The 25,505-nt window shown below is 38.3% G+C and overlaps 1 protein-coding gene across 1 annotated transcript in view; it reads left to right on the top strand.

Moving 5' to 3' along the window:
- The first annotated feature begins 13,949 nt into the window (after window positions 1-13,949).
- GUCY1B1 (guanylate cyclase 1 soluble subunit beta 1) overlaps window positions 13,950-25,505 on the top strand; it is a 48,973-nt gene continuing 37,417 nt past the window's right edge. Inside the window, exons 1-2 of the mRNA XM_003927949.3 lie at window positions 13,950-14,094; window positions 14,744-14,817. Coding sequence (XP_003927998.1) covers window positions 14,092-14,094; window positions 14,744-14,817 — 77 coding nt within the window. The 5' untranslated portion in view covers window positions 13,950-14,091. The remainder of the gene's footprint in view (window positions 14,095-14,743; window positions 14,818-25,505) is intronic.

Raw genomic sequence — 25,505 nt, 5'->3', positions numbered from 1 at the left:
GGAATCTTCCTTGAGAGGTAACTAATTAATCATTTATACATACAATACAAGCAGTTATCCCTGTGATGGGAGTCATACAGTAAAAATTTTTCCTGACTTTAGCTGAAGGGATTAAATATACCACCTTGACCCCGAAAGGCATTCAGCTAATATAAAACTTGCTGGCCAGGGTCCTTATGAATGATAATAAAATCACCCTAGACATTCCCCTTGCAGGCCAAGGTGGCATCTGTGTAATTATGAATTTACCCTGCTGAATCTAGAAGGGATTTGTTCAGCTGGTTGAGTCCAGGACTGGATGGGGTGGTGAGGCAGAACATGACTGAGGTCAGTTTCGCAGGTTAGCCTCATTCTACTGCGTGGAGTCCTGTCAATAGTAACTGCAGTTAAATGCTCTATAAGCCAAATTGAATAGATTTAGGTCCAGCTCTTTCGATCAGATAATCAGAGTTCTGATGGAGTGATGTATCCATGGAAAAATTCTCCAGAAGACAAGATGGTGTGGAAACTAGGGGAGAACATTGTTGGGAGGTGGTCTCTCCTTTTCATTCATGTCTTATGAGCAGAGGTTCTGAGTATCTTTGGTCTGCACCAGCTTTCCTGGGATATTTGTACAACAAATTGTCTTGGAAGACAGAGATAGAATTTCTCTCTGGAACAAGGGGCAAGTATGCTTACTATTCAGTATAAAAGATTCATGTTCCCTAAATTCAGGGTTCCTCTTCTGTGATGCAGCCTACTGCATGTACAAGTGCCACCTGGACCTGTTTTCATCACTCTGTGGAACTGAGACTCAAGAAACTGGCTACTCTGGCTATCGCTGTTGCTGTGAATAATACATTCTTTACTCACTAACCCAGAAATCTTATGGTTTTGCCAGCATCTGCAAATGCAGCAGGCTCTTATTAACTTTCAAATAGGATCAGGTTGGGGTATCATGCTAACATTTTTAAGTGAGATGATTTTGCCAGGCACAGTGGCTCACACCTGTAAACCCAGTCCTTTCAGAGGCTGAGGTGGGTGGATCACGAGGTCAGGAGATTGAGACCATCCTGGCCAACATGGTGAAACCCCATCTCTACTAAAATACAAAAAAGTAGCTGGGTGTACTGGTATGTGCCTATAGTCCCAGCTACTTGGGAGGCTGAGGTAGGAGAATCCTTTGAAGCCAGGAAGTGAAGGTTGTGGTGAGCCGAGATCGCACCACTGCATTCCAGCCTGGTGACAGAGCAACATTCTGTCTCCAAAAAAAAAAAAAAAAAAAAAAAAGAAAAGTGATGATTTTACAAATAATTCGAGATCACTAAAGAGTTTAGTCTTGCTAAAGAATTTCATTGTATTTGGCATCACTAGGTCTATAATGTCTCACCAATGAATGGTTTTCCTTGAGTGGCAGTTGCTTCATTTGGGTGGCATAAATATTCACAATTTACTGCATTCCCCAACACTTACTTTTACCTCAAACCCACCCAACCTGCCTCATCACTTTATTTTTTCTCCTGAGTCCCATGGTCTTTGCATGCCTAGATAGTACAGCAAACCTGTCCTATGAAAATTAACGATAAAACTAAGAGTGAATGTTCACTGTGTAACATCTTTCCTTTACATAACCCTATATTCTATAATAGGGCTCTATTAAATTACTTGCTTTGGTTTATATAAATGTGATTTGATTCATGGTCAGAAGAACTGTATGTGGCTGTCAGGAACATAGTTTCCATAAAGTGAGGTTCACGTTAGTACGGTTCTCCCATATTGCTGATCTGAGAGAGCTGTGTGTATTTGTTTGGTGGATGACACTGTAGTGGTGGGTTTGCACCTGAGCTGGCCCAGTGGTACGGACATTAATAGTGATGGGTTGAGTCCCCAAAGCGTCTTTCAGTCAACAGTTCAGTAATTGTGACTCCTTCTGAGCCATCTTTCCGATGATTTTGAGAGCAGATAGAGTCTCAGATCACACCTTTGACTCCTGTTCACAGAAAGAGTAACCCTCTTGAATGGAACCTGATCTTTCACACAAGGGCAAGGCACAGCCCCTCACCTGTTTGGATGGATAGAGTTGGGGATTAATAATATCCTTATCTTCTTGCCCAAAAAAGGATGTTCATGCTACAGAGAACAGGGTTATCATCACAGTAAGCAATCTTCAGGCTGCAATGTCCTCAGTTGGTACTGTGTTTTTGAAAGTAGCCTAATTTTGCAATTAAAAAAAAAAAATTCGAGTGCCTGACAGGAGTGATTCTTTTCTTACATATCGTCTAAGTATGGTGGTGATGGCGATGGAGGATGGACCTCCACCAGTCACTCATGACCTGGATCAACAGATATCTTTCATCTTCAATGTCACCTTGAGTATACATATTTACTGAGTAGTTGGGGAAGGAATCGTAAGAAGTACATGTGGTAAATTGTTAAATTCAGTCCTGGAGGAGGCACATATCCCTTCTGTTCACATTCTGTGACCTTGAACAAGTGACATGGCCAACCTCACTGCAAGGAAAGCTAAAAGAAGATTGGAATGATTAGCATGATCAGTACAATTCCTGCCACAAGTAGTTTACTGAGGGCTAACTCAGTGCCAGGCAATGTTCACTTCATGGTACACCTTGTTTGAGAATTTCACATAATCATAAGATTGAAGGTTTTTGTCTAGACCAGGCCCATCTTGAAGCCTGGGAGCAATGTAATCCTGAGTGTAAGTGACAATAAAGGAAGAATGAATGTGGCAAGCCATCTGAGCCTGCATGGGGACAGTGTGAAGTCCCCTCTTCCTGCTCCCAAATCAGGAAAACGCTGATAGTGCTCCACGGATTGTGTCCATCAATTACAGCGCCTACTGAATCAAAGCCAGAATCCTTTAGCTACAGGTAAAGATGAAATACACCTGATTTGAGAGCAATACATGCCCTACTCATTATAAATCTGAGTGGTTCCAGGTGGGAGAGAGGTAGGACATCCTTAAAAAGATATACCAAAACAAAGAGGACTTTTATCACCTGGCAAAGGCAAAGAAGTATCTCTTACTGACAGGTAAAAGAAAAATGTGGATAGAGGGTGCCTCTTCTCTTTTGCTGCAGCGTGGGATGAGAAGAGACTTCAGAGTTCCTTTCTCTCTCCCATCTTTAGTTAAAGGGAGAATACACCAAGTTCTGGACAATCAGTTCTTGCAGTCTGTTTGCCTCCCACCCAGTCAATTCCATACCAAGCGTAGCTTCTTCCCAGGAGGAGTTTTGCACCAAGAGCACGAGTCCAGCCATGTAATTGCTCAAAGAAGCTCATTACTGCCACAGCTGGAAATAATCTGTACGTAATTTCCTTATATTAGATGCAACCTGCTTAGGAATTTCTTTAATAGTTTTTTACAGGGAGTTTCCTGCACATCGGGTGCCATTTACTTTTCAACTTTAAGATTAGGTGAGAGAAAACCAGAGCACTATGAATTGGACTTCACGTGGAAACCAGACAGCGTCCCTCAAACATGGCCCACCTACTTGAGAGTCCTTGGAGGGAGGGAGTGCTTGTTAATGTGCAGACTGCCAGAAACAATAACTTATTTATCAATTAAAACAGCAGGGTTGGGTTTCAGAAATCTTCATCTTAAAGAAATGCTCAAGATATATTTACCAACATTTTCAATCCCAGGAGCCTACTGCTGTCCCTCCCCAAGGGTTGGGGTACTTCTATTAGTATTCGCCCACGGGATGGCAAGCTCTCCTAAATGCCAACATTTCCATAACTATGCAGATTGTTAGATATGCATTTCAATCCATAGTTTCCCTACTTCCTGGACCATGGACATACTTAGGGAGGCAGAGAAACACCAGGCTTCCCAGAACCCCTTCTATTTCGTTTGTTCCTGTCTCTTCTAGGCTCAATAGGTTAGAGTGGCAATATGCATGGTCCAGGACACTGAGGCAAGAAAAGAAGAGAGATATCCCCTAGAATGCCAGGCCATACACCATAGGATTATACCCCAGACTAAGGAGAAAGGATCTTTATTAGGAATCTGTACCAGGAAATAGTAGCTAAGCCAGAAGATGAATACCAGAAGATGAATGATAGAATTGGGATCTAGAAAAGTCAATCAATTTGTTTATAGTGGTTTTACTGCATTTATACTCAATTGTAAGCAGTATGTTCAGTGTAATTGATGATAAGTAACAGTATTGACTTTCACTCACAGGTTATAAATGAGGTGTGACTCATCTTCTCTGGATGATTTCTCCCTGCCCCAGAAATGAACAGTTCCATATGCTGCTTCGCCTTTTTTCCCAGCCTTCTGGCTTCACTGATGGCTTTCTCTCAAAGCTCATTCTCACCTCCCAGGATGAACTACTTCTGTCTACACATTGCTGACGTTCAAATGTAATGAAAACTTGGGAAGGTTAATTCATGTTGGGAAACAGATCCAGGATTTTGGTGGTAGTAGAAGGAGGTTCTCTAGCTGTGAGAAGAAAGGTAGGAACAAAATTTAGACCCTATAATGCACTTACCAGCACAAAAAGCAAAGAAGCAAAGATTTTTTTTTTAGCTCCGCAGTTCAAAACGATTAAATAATGCTATCTCCTTGTAAAATGTCACCCCAAATCTTCATACTTATGTAATATATGCAGCCCAACTAACCCAAATCAGTGAACTTTGCATTCCTTTTTACGGAGGAAATGAGAATTCACACATAGTTTATGTTTCTCTCATAGTCTTTCCAGTCTTTCTCATAATATTGTGAGCTACCCAATATTTATCTGTCTCTTTTTTCTTTAAGTCAGCTATAGCTGGTTTCTGTTGCTGGGGAACAACAACAGAACAAACAGCAAACAACTGTGGCTAATGGATGAAACAATTTCCCTAATAATTAATCCTCAGGAACTGTACCTTCTTTCAAAGAAAGCTGTGGCTATCTGTGAGAGGGGAATCCTACCTTATACATAAGCAGCATCAGTATTGCCATTTTCTCAGTGAAACACAGCATGGCCCGCAGGAGAATATGAGATTGACACATACAGTACTAGGATATATGTAGAAGTAGAGTGGGTGACTTTCCACTATTACTGATGTCTCTGAAAGATTAACACAGAATTGACATCTCTGAAAGATGAACACAGAATTGCCATCTCTGAAAGATGAACATAGAAATGTAACTTCTAGGTCTGCTTTGTCAGCTCAGACTGCTATAAGAAAATACCATACATTGGATGGCTTAAACAACACAAATCAATTTCTTACAGTTCTGGAAAATGAGAAGTCCAAGATCAAGGTACAGGCAGATCCAGTTCTTGGTGAAGTCCCCCTTCCTGACTTGCAGATGGTTATTCTTTTGATGTATCCTCATATGGCAGAGAAGAAGCTCTGGTCTCTTTCTTTTCTTGTAAGGACACGAATCCCACCTTGGAGGGACAAACTCAATGTCTTCATCTAAATAGAATTACCTCCCAAAGGCCCTAAACACCATCACATTGGAGGTTAGAGCTTCAACATATGAATTTTAGAAAGATACAAACTTTCAGTTCATACCCAGATCTCTGAGATGTCTCAGAATTTGTGTCAGGAAAGATATGTGACATACTGTATTAGCATCCTACTGCTGCTGTGACAAACTGTTACAATCTTAGTGACTTAAAACAACAGACTTTTTTTTAGCTTATAGCTCTAGAGATCAGAAGTTCTAAAATCAAAGTGTCAGCAAGGCTGCTTTTCTTCTAGAGGTTCCAAGAGGTGATCTATTGCCCTTATTTTTGCAGCATCCAGAGGCCCTTTGCCTTCCTTGGCTCATGACCTCTTCCTGGCATCATTTTGACCTCAGCTTCCATTATCACATCTGCTTCTCTGATTTTGTCATTCCTACCTCCCCTTATAAGAACAGCTGTGATTAAATTGGGCCCACTCAGAATTCAGGATAAGCTTTGCATATCAATTTTCTTGACTTACTCACATATGCAAAGTATCTTTTGCTTTGTAAGGTGACATAGTCACAGGCTCTGAGGATTAAGATATGGACTTCTTGTCAGAGAAGGGGTGTGGGGGTGGGAATTATTCTATCTACCACAGCATATACCTAATGGTTACATAGGTAAGAAAATCAGCATAAAGCTCTGGATGCCCTAATTCAGTTTATTCTACCATTCCGTTTTTTTTTTTTTAATGTGTAGAAACCCCTGATTTCACTAAAATCAGCTTTACCTAGGATCAGACTGAAGAAACCGCAGACTTCCATAGCAGACCAAAACTGTAGCTCTAAATTGCCTTAGAAATTATGAGCAACTTTTTTATTTGTCTCTTGGCAGGAATGAAAATGAAAGTAACAGATTGCAAAGAAGAAATAAGAGCAGTACAGTAAACAGAATGCACATTATATTGGTAGATGAAATATAAAAACATATCTTAGGGTTGATTTTCATTTACTTCAGATAACTGAACACATCTGGGGCTGCTTTGTTCTACTGACTTTGGTTGCTGTCTGTGGGACTGGAGTCCTAAAAGAGGACGAGATCAGAAAACCATGGCTTATATTCTCTATAATGCCAGGATAGGATTTAAGCAAGTTATTTTATCTCAAACATGGAATATGTGAAAATGGATTATTTACATTTTTATAAGCAGGATGCTTAAATGAATAATAAAAGTCACAGTTACCACATGTGTTTGTCCATTTTTATGCTACTGATAAAGACATACCCAAGACGGTAATTTATAAAGAGAAAGAAGATTTAATGAACTCACAGTTCCACATGGCTGGGGAGGCCTCACAATCATGGCAGAAGGCCAAAGAGAGGTCTGACATGGCAGCAGACAAGAGAATTAGAACCAAGCGAAAGGGGTTTCCCCCTATATAACCATCAGCTCTTGTGAGACTTATTAACTACCATGAGAACAGTATGGGGGAACCATCCACATGATTCAATTATCTCCTGTCAGGTTCCTCCCACAACACATGGGAATTATGGGAGCTACAATTCAAGATGAGATTTGGGTGGGGACCAAACCATATCACCATGTATCAATCACTGTTATATGTCCTTTACAGATATCATCATATTTAATCTCTATAATCTCTTTATTTTCAGGAAACATAACTAAGGTTTAAAGAGGTTCAGTAATTTGTCCACAGCAGGGCCAAAGGCTAAAATACCATTACAAATACCACTCATTCTCTTATCTCCTTTGTGGTATTGGCTCATATTAAGAATATTTAAAATTCATATAATTCCAATAAAGAACCTTATAATAAAAATAGAAAATTAAATATGTGTTCTATATTACTGTATATAAAGTGCTTTCAGATGTGTTAACTCATTTGACCTTTACCAAAAACCCTACAAAACGCTATACAAGTTTGCTATTTGTATTACCTCATTTTCACAGACAAGAGAAGTAAAGTTTAAGGAAATGATGTGAAGTTCCCCAATTTATATATCTATAACGTTGCATATATTTCTCTTCTAATTTCTTTCTAAGCTATTAGGCATTATAACAAACACCAACTGTTGATTCTCCTGACACTTAAAGAAAAATAAAATGATGTCTTCAAGAAAGAGTTATGGGTTTGAGTTAGGTGATCCGCAATGGGTGAATGAGGCAACAGAAGACCCTAATTAATGTGTGAGCCCCTCACTGTGCTGAGCTGCAGGTGCGCATGTGCCAAAACAGCGAAACACTACCTACCTGATAGAAAACCATCAGGGATAACTCCTATGAAAGTACTTTGTAACTTGCAAAGTTTATTTAGAGGTAAGTTTTCCTGTTTTTTTTGTTTGTTTGTTTTTGTTTTAACTAAAAAGCATTAGAATCATTCCACTGGAACAAATATTGCTTTACTTTCCAATTTTTTTCATAGGGTATTGATGCTTCACAAGTGAAGCATCACTAATGCTTCCTTAAATGTGGCCAAACCAGTTTAAGTCTTTTTGTTTCTGTTTTTCAGATTGATATTCTGATGTTCTTTGTCACATGGGGAACTATCATGTGGAGACACTGTAAGTCATAGTTAAAGAGCCTTCAAGATATATTCTAAATGGCTTTTTATTACATATGCATGTTTTATAGGCATACTAGTAAATAAACTCAATGCAATTCTTCTGCTTCAAATGTCAATAAAAGTTAGTAAGATTTTAATACATCAGCACAGGCTAATTTTAACGTTTTATGTTGCTAATGAAGCACCCATTTAGGAAAAAAAAAGCTCATGTTTTATGTAAACAGACTAATGGACAATTTTCCTCCATTTCATTGTTTTTACTCATGCTGTATTTGTTAGAAAACTGATAATATAGTTGTATGTTATGAATCTAGTTAGATTTGGATTTTACTTTCAACAACAACAACAAAAAACAGTAATCCAAACATGAAAAGTCAATGTAAGCAAGAGATTTTCCTGCAGATTGTCACTTGTCCCTCAGTGTTTCACACGTGAGTATTTGGCTTACTGTTACTCCAAACAATCAGTAACAGAATTATAGAGTCCTTTAAATTTTACAAGACACTTTCAAACATGTCTCATTTGATCCTCCTAGTACCTTAGTTGAGCAAGGTGGGCCAGGCAATGCTATCACCATTATAAAAGGAGATGTTCCAAGCTCAGACAGGTTGACTTGCCAAAAAAGTAACTGACTAGCCTGATCTAGATCTTTTAGCTTGACATGCTTCAGCTCTTTTCACTATGCATTCACTGTCAGCGGACTTGTTACATTTACCTAAAGTGGACAAACGGGGTTTAGTCTCACTAATTGTTGACTTCAAACACAGCCATAACAACCACCACCTCAAAAACAATATAGCTAACAGTTTCTGAGGACTTAACATTTGCCACTCATTGTTTCAAGCATCACACTTGCAAACCTGTGAGGTAGGTAATATTTTTAACCTTCTCAGCACTGGAGTTTATTAACCTGTTATTTTTCCTATTTCACAAATGAGGAAGCCGTAGTTTAAATACATTAAGTAACTTGGCCAATGGTGAAAAGCAGGCAGTCTGACTAAAGAATCTGTACAATTAACTCCTACATTAAACTGTCCTCATAGCTAACTTTTGTTTTTTAAATCAAATAAAGTTACAAAGAGAAGCAACCAAGTAGTTGAATTAGTCACTCTTATTCTCTGCTATTTCCTATTTATATCCATAATAGTAAGTAGTTTCAACATAGACTACAGAAGCACAATATTTTAATACAATATCTAGAGGCTTTTGAGAGTTATGGATAGCTTTTGAAATCGAGATTCCAACTACAGCTGGGTAAAACTACAGGAAAGAAAGTATATTTAGCTCTCGCTTGATGGGAATCTTAGTATCCTCCAATCTTTCTGAGGACAACAATTCATTACTTTACTAATTATTCTTCTTGGCTAAGATTTTGAGTTTTCACTGTTCCCCAAGTTCATAAAGAAGTATACAGAAATAGGAAAAGAAAATTTGACTAAGTGACCTCTAAAATACTAAAAGATTGACATACTTTGCTAAAAGTGCTCCAAGTATATCTATCTTTCACATAATCATGATAGATCTATCTTTACTAAACTAAAAAAAAATTAATATAATCTTAATCCTATCCACGTACAAGCTTAGGCTATAAACAAGGTAACAAGTTAGTTTTTATTTTTATTTTTTGAGACGGAGTTTTGCTCTTGTTACCCAGGCTGGAGTGCAAGGGCACGATCTTGGCTCACTGCAACCTCCGCCTCCTGGGTTCAGGCAACTCAGCCTCCTAAGTAGCTGTGATTACAGGCACGCGCCACCACGCCCAGCTAATTTTTGTATTTTTAGTAGAGATGGGGTTTCACCATGTTGACCAGGATGGTCTCAATCTCTTGACCTCGTGATCCACCCGCCTCGGCCTCCCAAAGTGCTGGGATTACAGGCTTGAGCCACCGCGCCCGGCCCAGTTTTTATTTTAATCAATTTGACTTCAGAAGCATAATGTTAGACCTCGGTCTGGTATCCACAAGCTTTACTTAAAAATAAAACATATTTTATCTAATTTCAGATACTCCCAGTATGATATAGTGATGTGTTGATTTAACTTAGTGCTTTTAATTATTATAATATCAATACAAAGCATCATCTTTAATTTTCTTTTCATTTAATTTTCATACATAAATGTTTGAACCCTATAAATAAATGAAGACACATATATGTGTATGCAGGAGTAATGTTTTTTATTTATAAATTCTGGTGGCAAGGTAAATATTAAAAGAATTTGATGTAGAAAAAAGTAATTTAAAAAAGTGCTTCTTTTGATACTCAATACTAACTTTTCATATGACAAAACTTACAGTTCACTGGCAAGTTAACAATAAATCTGAATGTCACCTCTTTTGGAATCTGAGTTTTTGGATCTCTTTTTGTTCCATTGATCTAGAGTCACATCACAGAATGTGTCATTTAGAATGTGCTTTTTTTTTCTTTGCTTGTAAGTATTCTAAATTCCTTGCTTGAAGTATTGAGTGACTATATCAGCAAAAATCGTGACAACAGATATGATTATTATGTGACTAACCAACACCAGCAGCAGAAGCTTCACAAGGAATCAATATCAGGCTCTTGGCCACAGAGATTAAAGAGGCACATGAATATAAAGCAAATCATAGTTGAAATTAAAGAACATAAAATGATCCAAAATAGGAAGCTATGGTTCCATGATAGAAAAAACCGGCAAAACACCAAAGCTTCAAGAAACATGTGTTGAAGAAATATGTGTCTTCCTTTACCCTTAATCAAAGGCTTCTAATTTTTGAATTAACTGGCAACGCTTTGAAAACGAAGGTTCTAAGATTTTTAATACTTAACTTACCATAATGATTTATTTTTATTAGCTGAAAATGTGAGTCACTTCAGCTGACATTTCTGAAAGCCACAGATTAGCTTTTTATTTATTTTTCATTCATTAGACTGATCTTCGTGTTGACTTTAGGGCTGGCTAAGCCTTGCCTAAGCTCTTCCTTTTCATCTTTAACTGATTCTCCTCAGCTTGGGGCATACATACAAGAATGCAATGCATTGTTCAGAGAACATAGCATAATCCACTTCCTGATACAACTCCTATGCTACTTGGCCAGCAGTGGTTGCAATAGGTAGGGAGCTTTTAGAGGCATGCTGACTCCTTTTGGGGATCCTCTATAGCTGTCAGGCATCCTTCTGTCCCTGAACATCACAGCCTGTGTAATATCTTGTGGGCCAAACAAAAGTCAGCAAATGTTTAGTGTCTCAAACTTCTTTTAGATTCAGAATGAATATAAGACAATTGGAAAACAAAACAGTATAAACGTTTACAAATGAAAAAATGTGTTGGACAAAATGACAATAAGTGCAAAAAGCCATTGGGCAAAAGGAACAGTGAGGGTAGAACACAGAAGAGAGAGAAAGAGACAGAATGAAGTATTGGCAGAAATGCTCGGCATTCATTTCCTCTCATATCTTTCTTTGAGCTTTCCTCATTTTTCATTCCCAGAGAACAATTCAATCTCCTTGTCTTCTGCCTATGTAAAGTTCAAGGTGGAGGCACCACAACACACCCTAAACGAGACAGCATGGGTACATTGCTGCTCAAAGGTGAAGAGGGTAAACAGGTAAGAGACATAGTTTTTTCTAAAGAAAGTTTTTTTAAAACAAGTTAAAAATTATTTTATCTATGTTATTAAAAAGTCAAATAACAACAGATTCTGGTAAGGTTGGAGAGAAAAGGGAACACTTACGTAGTGCTGGTGAGAATGTAAATGAGTTCAGCAATTGTGGAAAGCAGTTTGGCAATTTTGCAAAGAACTTAAAACAGAAATGGTATTTTACCCGGCAATCCCATTATGAGGTATATTTCCAAAGGAATATAAATCATTCTACCGTAAAGGCACATGCATATATGTTCATTGCAGCACTAGTCACATGAAATGAAATAAACCATTCACAAAATGAATAGTTGTGACTATATGTGAATTCACTATATGCAAAGACATGGACTCAATCTAGATGCCCATCAATGGTGGACTGGATAAAGAAAATGTGGTACATAAACACCATGCAATACTATGCGGATGTAAAAAAGGTTGAGATCATGTCCTTTGCAGCAACACGGACAGAGCTGGAGACTATTATCCTACATAAACTAACAGGAACAGAAAACCAAATACCGCATGTTCTCACTTGCAAATGGGAGCTAAACATGGACTCAAAGAAGGGAACAATAGCCACTGGGGCCTGCTTGAGGGTGGAAGGTGGGAAGAGGGTGAGGATCAAAACACTACTTATTGAGTACCGTGCTTATTACTTGGGTGACAAAGAAATCTGTACACCAAATCCCCAAGATATGTAATTTACCGATATAACAAACCTGCATATGTACCCCTGAAACTAGAATAAAAGTAAAAAAAAAAAAAAAAAATTCAGTTATGTAAGAGTAAAAAAACATTCAGTTACGTAACAGTAAAAACAAAAAATCATCTATGTAGAAAAATAAAAGATAGAGAAAGTTATAAGAAGTAAGAGTCATGGTCATTCTAGCCACTGGTTCTAATTACAGATGACAGCCATATCAACACTTCCCATGTTTCCTCTCAGACTGTTATTCTTACAGCCTTTGTTATTACCCACATAGCACCTTACTGTATACCACCTCTTAAAAAACGGAAAATGATAACATTCCTGTGTTTTTTGTAAACCCGACAATACCTTTCTGAATCATCGTATGTCTAGTCACCCTCTTGTTTTTTCATGGTTGTGTAATGTGCCATTTTAATGGTTCAAAATTAGTGGTTAATGTTTGTTAAATAATGGTTGAGTTTTTAATAGTTGTTTAAAATAAGGTGTTAGTTGTATGAAAGGCTGTATTCTATTTACTCATTCTACCACTGATGGAAATTTTTTAAGTAATTTGTTGTTTTGTTTGTTTGCTATACCACTATTTCCGTATCAGTTTCCTTCATCTTACCTCTCTGGGTGCTGATGCCAGCACAATCTTACTCTTTTGACATTTTCTCCAAACATATTGAGACTGTTCTCACAACAAACTATTCACATCTTAGAATACCCTCTGGCTTCTCAGGTCCACTTGAAACTGACCTCACTTTTGACCTTGATCTAAAAGTCAACTGTAGTCCATACACGTCAGGTACAAACATCTTTAATAAGCTTCCACTTCCTCTTCTTCTCATCTTCTCTCTATGGTAGGACTCAGAGCATTAACTAACCTAAGTGCCTGGTAGAATGTAGGCTGGAGGTAGAATAGTTAAAAGTCTGTGCATTTTGTACTGGTCCTTTTCTAGTTCTAGAGGGTTACAAACTCCCTTGAATTGTAGCTCCCGGATATGGTGTAGGGAACAGTGTCTCACTGGGAGCAAGCCTAGAACATCGCTGGATCTTGTACCGTTTAGTAAAGGGCAGGAATGGATTTAACATGATGCCCACCAAACTATGTTACTGAAAATTTTGGGTGGTTCATTCAACTAGTCCCATTGACTAAAAGTAAAAATGTGTTTCTCTCAGTATTACTAGCTTTAAATTTGCCGTAAAACTGTCGTGGGACCAAGCCGCAGAAGAAATGTTTATCCGCAAGACAAAGAAAAGCATGAGGATGCCAATAACGGAGGACATTCCTTTTAAGGCTTGTCCACTGCAAAGTACACACATACACACTCACACAAAAACACCCTGCCCCCTTTTGCTTGTGTTACCACTGAGGGCAGATCTCTGAATAAATAACACCGTTAGTGGGTCCACAAGAGCTGGATTTCCTCTGCTCCAGAATTCATGCAAGGAGCACGGCTGGGATTCTCCACTGTCATTGTTACGGCCTCAAATGAAGGCCTTGTCACTGGGCGGGGGCGGGAAGGCACTGGGGCGCAGCAGCATTGACAGCATCCGAATTCCCTCCTCTGTCCCTGATTGGTTGAAGATCTAGGGGGCACCGACCAGCCCCCTGCGGCTCGACTCGCCATTGGCTGGGAAGAGGTGGCAATCAGGGCGGGCCGAGGCGGCTGTGCTCGCTCCAGCTCTCTGCTGCCTCCCCGGCCCGGTTGCGCTGTCGCCGCCGCCGCCGCTACCGCTGCCTGGGTCCCTTCGGCCGGCCCTGCCTCTGCGTGCGGGCTGCCTCCCCGGCTCCCGGTGCAGACACCATGGTAAGTGCTCTCAGTCGGGTGCGGCCGGAACCTCACTATTCCACGGCGGGCCTGGAAGCGAGGGAAGTGGCCGCGCAGCCGGAGCTTGGTTCAGGGGCCCTGGGAGCTCACCGCTCGCGGCGGGAGCAGCCTCGCTCCTCGCCCGCGCCCGGGCAGGGGAGGTGGGAACGCCGGGAGTCGTGGCGGGGGTGATCGGTGCCTCTGCTTCCCAAGAGGGTTCGCCGCGCCACACCGCAGCTTTCTGAGCTCAGGAAGGGGAGGTGCGGCCGAGGCGTGGGGTCTTCCCGGCTCCGGCTGGCGCAGCCAATGTAGGAGGCTGAGCGCCAGCGGCACGGAAAGCTCCGGGTTTGCGTCCCCGCGCTGCCCCCGATGCCCAGCCTCTCCCGGAGCGGTGACAGGTGAGGGGGGGGGCGGGGAAGAAGATAGCGTGGGGGTGGGGCAGATGGTGACGGGGAGAATCCACCAGGGATTGGGGGGCTGCTCCCCCACGATACACCTTCTTTGGTGCAAGTACCCCTAAGGGAGAGGAGCCAAGGGCGGGGTGAAAGGTTAAGCTAGCACCTTTGGAGCAGAGGCAGTAGCCTCGCCCCTAAGCCGCTTCCCAGCTACAGCGGGTCCCTGAAGCTCAAGTCTCTCCCTGTCCCCGCAGTACGGATTTGTGAATCACGCCCTGGAGCTGCTGGTGATCCGCAATTACGGCCCCGAGGTGTGGGAAGACATCAAGTAAGTGGCCGGCTCCCCTGGCTGTGACCCCCATCGGCGCTCTGCGTGGGAGGCCCCCTGCGCCTCGCCTGGTCCTCAGCCTGCTCTCCCGGTCGCGGGCGCGCATCCTCCGAGGTGCCTCCGCGCTCAGCTCCCCGCTGCAGCTGCGCTCCCACGCTCCGGGACTGGAACCAGGAGGGGAGGGGCGGCTGGGGCCCGGCTGCGAGGGCGAGAACCGCCGAAAGGAGCCCCTAGGGGTCACCACGGCTTCCCGACCCCGCCTGAGCGTGGGAAAGCGTTGCTGGAGCTCTCAGGCTCTGCGGGCCCGGCAGCTCCCACGCGGACAGGGCCCCGAGGGACCACACTGCCTCCGCGAGGTTCCTGCGCCCGGAGGCCTTAGAAACAAACGGAAGACCTTGGCTTCTTTATGATTTACACCTGGCATGTTAGGCCTTTTTGGTGTGCTAAAACAGGAGATTATTTCTGAAGCAACAATGAATTAAGCGCATTCATTCATTCTGAAATAAAGTGAAAATTGGAAGTTTTTCATTTTCCCCAAATCCCACTGACCCCTCTAACCTCCCGCTTTTTTTTTTTTTTTTTTTTTTTTTTTTGGTCTACTGTGGCGAAGACTTCCAGTTCTAGGAGGCATTCTAATTTCAGTCTTAGAGCTTTGAGCCCAGAACTGGGGATGTGAAGGGAAATACCACACCCACCTGAGAGTTTAAACCTGTTGGAATGACTGATGGGTCAGCATGTCTGCAGGCAGGTTGATTATTTCACTCAAATAAAGTTCTCTCTCCTTTTCCCTCCCTCGCTCTCATAAAATTTGCATTTAACTTATTGTATAGCTGACCACTAGCAACAAACTACACCAAAACCGTATTTATGCACTTTCACATTAGAGCAACGGTCAGACTATCACATTGTAACAAAGGTGGAAGTCAGGGTTACCTGGGTGGGCAGATGGGAATACACTGTTATTATTGACTCTGATTTCCTGTATTTACTGATTTTATTTTGTTATCTTAGGTGGGTGAGGCTTCCGTGCTGTTTTTCCCTAAGCACATTACGATTATTAGCAATCAATTCTAATAGGCCTTATTATGCAGTAACATGATGGTGATTTCTTATAACTATCTGTTTCCATAGAAATGACCAGGATTATATGTTAAGTACTAAATGCAACTTTTGTTTCCCCTGGATTTGTATCACTGAGCATTTCTTTCATGTTTCAGAAACAATTTATATTATCCACAGGGCATATCTACATATTATAACCAGAAACCACGATGTGGCAATTATGTGGTCGAATTCAATGAGAACATAGACACCAAAAGTTACTTGGGATTTGAATTTTGCTTAGCAGACAGATATCAGGAAAGCAGACATCAAAAAATTGTTAACAGTATGACTTAACTACAGAACTATTTTAAGCCATTTCCTTTGTAAATTCATAAATGCAATAGATAGATAGATAGATAGATAGATATCCTCAGTATGATGCTTTTGCATCTGTAAGATAGAAATTCCCAATTTGCTGTTGGATATGCCATGACAATGAATATGCTTAGAATTCTGAGAGCACAATAAAAGATGGCTATTATTATTGAACAGTCATTATGTAATTTAACCAGATTTGGATTGTATATCCTAACCATTATCAGTTTAGATCACTGTTAAATACAGAGATGAAAAATAATACTTTATAGAGAAATGTATCATTTAAAAAAGTTAGATTATCAAGAGATTTGTTTATATTGGTCATAATTTTCCCAGAGACAGTCCAAATATGTAAAGATTCAATAGATGAGAATTTAACTCTGCAAAATCAAAACTAAGAATATTGTTCCATTTTACTTTAAAAAATATTATTAACTTACTAATGCATCTTTAGGTAGCTTCCTACAGTATTCATAATTTGTCTAAATGATAAAAATTCCAGTCATCCACAATATAATTTTTCTAGTAAAAATGAAACAAGTTATATCGGTCTTTCCTTAAACAAAATTACCTCAAGGTTATGCCCCTGCAAAGGAAAAACTGTGTCACACTAGCGATGGTAATCCAGGTGCTAGTGTTGATTATATGTCTAAGCATCCTTTGGTAGATCCCAGCTGGTCCTGGGTGTGGTTTAGAGTCTGGGCTAGAGAATGTGGTTGAACTCTCTGCACTGAGGGGATTAAAGCTGCTCCTTGGTTTCCAATCCAGTACACTTGAGTAATTACTAAATTCTCCCTGGAAGAGCATTTGCTTTCCACAGAAAAGAGGGAGGAGAAGCTGGAGGAGTGTAATTGAAAAATGCTCCTTGGGTGATTCCGGTTCCTCCTCCCCTCCCCACAGTCTGCTTCAGGGAATATTACGGCAGTCATTGTTTCAAGCTGCCTTCTTGAAAAGAAAGCATCTTTTTATGAGAAATTGAATATGGGAGGAAAAAAATTTTTTGTCTCAGTAAGTACCAAACTCTTTTATTTTTTTCTTTTGGTCTTTGAGAAACTATCTAAATGGATGTTTATACAAATTTACATAATTCTTTTTTGGTTCACTAGGAAATGGCCATCCATCCTTCATGCAAAAGGATGGGAAAAGATGCCAAACATTTAATAACAAATAAAACCCTAGGTAACAGATTCCAGACAGCAGACAGAAAAATTCTAAGTGGATAAGGGCCAAAAATGCTCCATTGTAAACTCAGTATCCACTTACACTCTTACCAACAATATAACCATTTCACAAAAGCTTTAAATTCCTCTTAAGAAGAAGAAAAATCGTCTAGACCAAGGGCCAGCAAACTTCCTCTTAAAGGGCTAGATAGCAGATGTTTTAGGTGTTGCAGGCCAATGCAAAATTGGGGATATTATGTAGGTAACAATATAACTGTTAAAATATAACCACTTAAAAATATTAAAACCATTGTTAGCTCCTGGACCAGGAAAAAGGAAAGAAACAATCAAACCAGACAAAGTGGCCTACACATGGTCTGCAGGCTATAGTTTGCTGACCTCTGATTTAGACCATGACAAATGTATAAAAGCAAAAGAGACCTCTGAATCTATTTCAAAGCTTGTTTTGTTGATTTCCTTTCAATATTCAGAGAGTCCTTTTAAGAAGCTATGGTCCCTAAGTAATGAAAAAAATAAATTATCAGGGTAGAAAATAAAGTTGGGAGTGATACACCTTAGAAAAGCACCTAAATACTTGATTTCCCATCTCTATTAGCCTTCCATTAGCCTTGACTAAACTCATCATTGCATCAAATTACTGGGTTTACTTTTAGATTAAACATTTTTTTTTCTTCTTTCTTTCTTTTATCTGGGTGGCGGGGCAGGGGGCAGGCAGTTAGACACAGGATCTTGATGGTCTCAAATTCCTGTCATCAAATGATCCTCTTGACTCAGCCTCCCAAAGTACTAAGACTATATGCATGAGCTACCATGCCCAGTCCAGTTTTAGATTTTCTAACCTCACCGAAACATGCAAATCATTAAGATAGATCCAAAACACTGAAAAATCCAAAATGATTAAAAGTCTATAAAAGTATGCTGTACTGATTATAAATCAGACAAAATGTTTATCTTTGATGAGCATAGTCAGTGTTTTAGGCACTGAAGATAGAAAAGTAATGATGTAATCCTTTCCTTCAAAAAAAAAAAATTCTGGAGATTTCAGGATATTTTAGTCTTTTTTTTTTTTTTTTTAATTTTCCTGCCTGTAACTCAAATATGGAAATGTTTTGTTTGTTAGAGAGCATATACTTCCAGTTTTGAAATTAATGTGTCTCATTAAATTTGCTAATCACAAATTAATCACTATAGTTCAAATAAGGAAACACTTTGCTATAAACTAGTTATGGGGCTTTCCACATTGCCTAAACTTTCCAAGCCTCCATTGCATAAAGGAAAAAATAATACTTTATAGTGTTGATGTAATGCATTGAATAATGTCCGCAACATGCTTCACACAGTTCTTGACAATAGCTGAATAAATGATGATTATTTTTTATTTTACTTTAGAATCAGAGTTTTAAAACTTTCCACTTCCTCAGTGTACTTGAAAGATACGAAAACTCTCCTTTAAAAAATAATATTGCAGTCTATATTCTATCAGTCTAAATTTTTTTTTGCACTCTAGGATAAGTCATCATCATTATTTTTCATTATTTTGTTTCAAAATGCAACATATGCTCTTAATATTCATTGTATCAAAGCAAATTAAAAGAAACAAAAGAGCACAGCACCATGTTTTGCCATGTTTTAATCAGATTTTCATATTTATGAAGGTGTGATTTAAGCTTCTATACCTTTCTGTAGACCTGTGTAAGTAGGAATAAGCCAATGTATATTTTAAAGTAATATGGGTACTTTATATTATAAAGCACTTTCAAATTTCCAAAGTTTTGTTCTCTCTATAATTTTGGTTGACTGCTACAACATCCATTTGAAATAGGAAAAGACTGTCCAGCTCAATTTTTTAAATAAGAAAGCTGAGTTTTCAAGAGGTTATTTCCCATGTGTAATTACCTACCATCCAAGAGAATTTTATGTAGGAAGCTGAAAAGTGAGAACTTCAGCCCTTGTTCTCCTAGTGTCAGGTTTAATGCTTCTTTTAAGATATAATTGTGAAACAGGAATTAATGTAGTATAAAATGAAACCACATTTATTTTCTTACCCAGAAACTTCCTTAGTACAAATAAATACATTAATATACAGACTAAAGAAATAAGTAAACCAAGTAAACCTGGTCATTGTTAGGATCAGGATCCTTTTCTGTAGAAAGATTTGCCAGTTAGCCTGAAAGACAGAGGAAGGCATTGCATTGTATTATATGTTGATTGATAAGCTCATTAATGTTTGAAGTTATTTTTTGCAGCTGGAACTGGATGCCCAAGAGTATACTCCATCACATACCTGCTGCTGAGCTCTTTGCATAGGGCTCTTCCAGAATCTGGATTATGTCTGTGAGCAACATGGCAGGCACCTAAGTGATAAAGTGGGTCATCACATGATCTCAGTGGTTTTGTGGGTGTTTCTTTTGAGTTCTATTTTGTTTGCTTTATTTTGGTTCTGATAGTCTGAGATATCTCCCTGATATCAAGCTGGGTCTTGGAGTCTTTCTTTTCCTTGCATTCTGCAATTTTTTAGAATTAATAAAAAATCGGAGGAGCACATCATTTCATTTGGTGTGTCAGAAGGATCTTTACACATTACAGTGAGCATCAGAGATCAGAAAATCTGTATTCTCTCTCTTAATATACCCAGATCTAGTTTTGGTGAACATTTACTCAGCAATTTTACTATTTGCAAGAACAATGTCCTTTCTACTTTCTCCAGCATAAGGTACTCTAGCAAATGTTTCGCTTTAATGTGTTGGAAAGCTATAGTTAAGACTTGATGCTGTGCAGACATCAACAGGAAAACACTCTTAAGGAAATGAACACCATAAAGAAATCTAACTGGCTAGATCCAAGGGTGACAGCTCAGCAGACCTGAGTACTTTCAGCTTTTCCGTTCTCTCCTTTGCCTCCTTGTTCATTAAAGAGGAAATGGTGGGAGAAAAAATGTCTTTATTGTTTGTGTCTAGCAAAATGGAGCATCTTTTTCTGTATCAAACTGTTATCAAAAGATAGCAAAGTTAAAGCAGTTTTTGGTTCAGGTAAAAGTAGACATTCTGAAGTATTTATTGGACCTCCTTGTTACTGTGGCTTTGGTTCTGTTGCATATTCTGATCTACTTGCCCTTCACTGTCATATCATGAAATATGAAATTGTTAACTTTATTGAAATTCTTTGTGGTCAATCTTCAGTAAGCCACACATGGAAACCTTTCACTCAACTTGTCCTGCATACACTTAGTACTCTACTCTAACTTCATGGGCTGGAGTTCAGCGGTACTGAGCCTTAAATGTGTCAGTTTAACACCTGTGCTTCTGAGGATCTCCTGTTCGCCACCTTCCCCAACCCTCCTATAAATGTAAACACCTCTCAGCTTTGAGATGTCAAAACAAATGTTACTTCTTAAGGGAATCTTCTCTCATACCCAGACTTTTCCCTTTCCTTCACAGTACTGTCATGCAAGAGTTTGCACTTAAATATTTATTACTGATTAATGTCTATCCTCCTTAACTCTAGCCTCCATTACTCTTTCTCAATTGCTCTCTCTCCCTGTCTGTATACATTCAATACAATATCAGGCTCTCTTTCTGTGATAAAAATATCTTTCACATTTTTAATTTCCAAAGAATAGAGCACACATATATTTTTATTAAAGATTTTTTTTTGTAACCAGAAAATTATGTCAGCAAGGAACATCTTCATCTATCATTTAAATTTAAGCTGTTTTGAAATAGACATTTATTTTTCTTCCAGATTTATTGAGATAAAATTGACAAACAAAAGATATATATTTAAGGTGCATAACTTGATGTTTTGATGTACATATGCATTGTGAAATAATCACCTAAATCAGACAGATTGTCATATTCGTCACTTTACATGGGTACCCTCTTTTATTTGTAGTGAGAACACTTAAGGCCTACCCTCTTAGCAAATTCAAGAATTCATTATAGTATTGTTAACAATAATAGTTCATCGTAATTGTTAGTAGTCACATTGCTGTGCAAAATAAACATTTCTTATATTAGCAAAGGCAGAAGATACAGCAATATAGCAATACATAATAGCACTTCCTTTTGGAAGGCTCAGAGTTCTTTTATGTTTTCTCATGTCATATGTGGATATACTGGAAGCCCTAAGAACTCTGTTGTTAGAATGACAACTTCATATGTCAACAGACAGTTACTAGATTGAATTCAGGACATGATTGAATCCTTTAGCAAGTATCTAAAAGGCAGGGATGTGTGGTGCTGTTTAAAGTCAGTGTCATAGACTGTAGGTAAATGTTTAGAATACTGAAATTAAATTCGAAAACCAGATGGGCTCTCACCATGTCATGCTATTTTGAATGTAATATGTCACGTATATTAAACACATAACATATGGTTCTGCAGTCAAAGTCCTACATGCTTTATACTCATTATCTCAGTTAATCCTCATTACCACCACAGAAAATTGATTCTTTCATTATCCTCACTTTGCAAATAAAAGAATGGAGACTTTAAAAAAAAAACCTGCCTCAAACCCTCAGCTATTAATTATTAGAGCTGAGACTTGAACTCAGATAGAGTTGTAATTATCATGTTATGTGTTTTCCTCCAAAGAGAAGGAAGGACCTATAACCTTCTTTCCAAAGACAGCTAATTTAGCAAGGACATGAGCAATGTTTACATGTATTAGTACCGCCTGCTGGTTTTCTTTTCTCTTGGAATGTTCAAGCATGCCCACAGGTGACTTTTGACAATAATATTTTTAAAGATAAATTAACAACGAAGCATACACACAAGTGTCAAAGCAAATTCATTTGTCTGATAAAGCTGCTGAAAATGGCTCAGCAGCTCAAATGAAAATTTGTAAGATTTGTGGATATGTTTTCAAAATTGGAGAAATTACCATTAAGAGTCTCTTGGGTCAAGCTGGTCACAGAAAGAAACAAGGAATTAGATATCAAGAGTATTGTTGCTTTGCCTAAAACTAAGATATAGGTGTCACTCATGACAGCGTTTATTGTTATATAGTGCTTGGATGAGTGAACATGTTGACATGAAAGGATTGACATTTACCAACTAAAAAGCGGTTCAAGAACAAAGCTTTTACTGGATTTAAAGGGCCTGTCTCTCCCCTCAGCAGTTCCCTCAGCTAGAGTCTCTCCTTTGGGGTTCAAGCTTACTGAGAATCATTAAATTGGACTATTGAAAATTCAGAGGCTATTCATGCTTCACAACCACTTAGGAAAAAGCAATATGAAGTTTTGCTTTTCAGATGTTATGTATAGTTACCATCCACAGTTTACAATCAGAGATTTTAGTTTTAATAATGGTTGGGCACAATGTAACATTATGGTACCATTTCAGCTCACTACAATGGACCATTCTAGGATTTATTATCAAGACGACATCTACATACTGTTTTTTAATACAGCATGTGCTCTGATAATGTTGTTTATGGGACTGATAAACAAAAATGACAGCTCTTGGAGCTGTCATTGGTCAGGTTGATTGTTTGATCCTAACTGACCTTTTCGGACCAAGAGCAGACCTTATGTTGAGATTATGTTTTCAAGATGCCTGTATTCAGGCTCTCCCATTTGAAAATACTCCATGGGAAACTTCTTTAACTGAAATATAGCAGTCTTGTCATATCCCTAACTTGCTTAAGATACAGAAGCAAGAGCTCAAGGTCAGAATATGAATTCAGTTCACGTATTGCAGTTAAGCAATATCTCCTTATATGTGAAGTTAGAAATGTTGCCTGGACATTTTGGACAAATTGTGTATCTAGTTTTAAAAAATAAATAACAAAAAACATTCTTAATTTTGAAAGCACATGATGGACTTTTGTTAGTAATGTTTGATTGCTTTGTTTGTTTGTTTTAGTTAGTTTTGTTTTTGTAGCGAGCTTGGAAACGTGGGGAAATGAATTTAATTAATTAATTCACTCATTTTAAAATATGTATACCTTTATTAAGCACATGCTCAATTCCAGGCACCTGGGTAGGCACAAGTGATTACATTAAAAAAAAAAAAAATCCTAACTTACCAAACACCACCACTATAAAAATACCAACTACCTCCTTGTGGAAAAGTAATCAGTATTAATACAGAATCTGTTTAAATTCCAACAAATAAGAGTAAGTAGGAATTTGATTGCTATTGGGAAACTATTTCACTTATACATATTCAACTTCTAAAAAGTTATTGTGGCTACAAATACAAACAATGTGATTATTTCTCATTTTGCTCCCAGGTGAGAATTTGATTTTATTTTTAAAGCTCTTAGGGAGTCAGAGCTTGTTTGTTTCTTGGATATTTTAGTTTGTAAGTTCTATGAGCGAATCTGCATACTGCATGCACATTTAGCTTAATTATTTGCTTCTGAATAAAAATTACTAAGATTTTGTTGTCATTCCTCCTTTCTCTTCTTCCACTTACAATTTCCTCTTTCCCCTTTTCCCTTCTTTCTTCATCTCCAACTACTAGAACCTACCAGTTAGAGGAAGTATCAGGCATTAAGGGTGTGAGAAGTACTATTCTAAGGTTTTTGCATAGAGTAATCCTACTAACCAGCACAGTGACCAGAGGTCACTGCTGCTGTTTCTGTTTTACAGATGAGGAAATGAAACACCAAGAGGTGAATCTGCCCAAACTGCACAGGGGATTCCCTTAGTTGTTTATTTTGCATACTGTGTGCGGAGAGACTTTGACTTATGACAGAGATGAAATCAAGGGAATTTCTCTTTATCTGGGTTTACCTGCTGGCTGAAGAAAGTGCTTTTTAAATTTTATCCGGCCTCTCTAAATATTTATTATTGTCTGCTGACCTCTTTCATTGAGTAATTCACCGAGTAGAAAAAGTTAATGCCTAACCCAAGCAGAGTCATTGGGTATATAAATATGGCAAGTCATAGTATTTGGAAATAGTAAAAGGCTCTGTTTACTTGGGATTAGGTAGGGCTTTTACAATTAAAAATAATAATAGTAAGCAGCAACAGAATGTAACACAAACTAGGATACATGAGAATTGCAGTGCTGTTGGTTATTATTTGATAGATGAGCTCTTGCACACAGTTTAATCTAATTTACTTATAGCTTCATATGGTACTTTTTGTCATCTAAGAAGCATTGAAAAAATGACAGTATGCCCAGAATTTTCAGGAAGATTTTTAAAATGTGGTTCCCAGAGAAACCTGTGGTTTTTCTCACATGTAAAATAAGTATAATTTAAATAATAAGGAAATTGCATAATTTCCATATTATGTGATCATATAATTATGTAATCATAATGTAATAATGTATATGTAATACAACAATTTAAACAAAATTGGAACTCAAAAACTAATTCTGAAAGAATGAATGAGCCTAGAAAATTTTACTAATGTACTTGGCTGAATTTGGATAATTTAAGCCCAAATAAATTCTATGTATCACAAAAATAAATTTTTTTAAAGGAAGAAAGAGAGAAAGAAAGAAAGAAAAAGAATAATAAAATACAACAAATTAAAAAAAAAACAATGAAGGAGAGGAAGGAAGAGGAAGAGGGAGAGAGAATGGGGGTGTTGCTTTATTGCCCAGGCTAGAATGCAGTCTAAAAATGGGTATGTCTATAATTGTGCTTAATAATAGAGACATAAAAAAAAATAAAGGAAGAAAAAAACAAACAAGCAGCCAACCAATATTTCATTTAAACCTGTAAGTAGGTATGATGTGGTAATGATAAGAGTGTATGTTTTGTGTATTTAAAGTGGAAAGTTCTATAAATGTTAATTGAGTTTACTTGTTCCAGATCTGAGTTCAAATCCTGGATATCGTTGTTAATTTTCTGTCTCATTGATCTGTCTAATATTGATGTTGAAGTCTCCCACTGTTATTGTGTGGGAGTCTAAGTTTCTTTATAAGTCTCGTGTATCTGGGTATTCCTGTATTGGGTGCTTATATATTTAGGATCTTTAGCTCTTCTTGTTGCATTGATCCTTTTATCATTATGTAATATCCTTCTTTGCTTCTTTTGATCTTTGTTGCTTTAAAGACTATTTTACCAGAGGCAAAAATTGCAACTCCTGCTTTTTATTTATTTATTTATTTTTGCTCTCCATTTGGT

This window comes from Saimiri boliviensis, chromosome 3, assembly GCF_048565385.1.
Source record: "Saimiri boliviensis isolate mSaiBol1 chromosome 3, mSaiBol1.pri, whole genome shotgun sequence".
NCBI classification, from domain to species: Eukaryota; Metazoa; Chordata; class Mammalia; order Primates; family Cebidae; genus Saimiri; species Saimiri boliviensis.
This window is presented reverse-complemented; position numbering and strand designations above follow the sequence as displayed.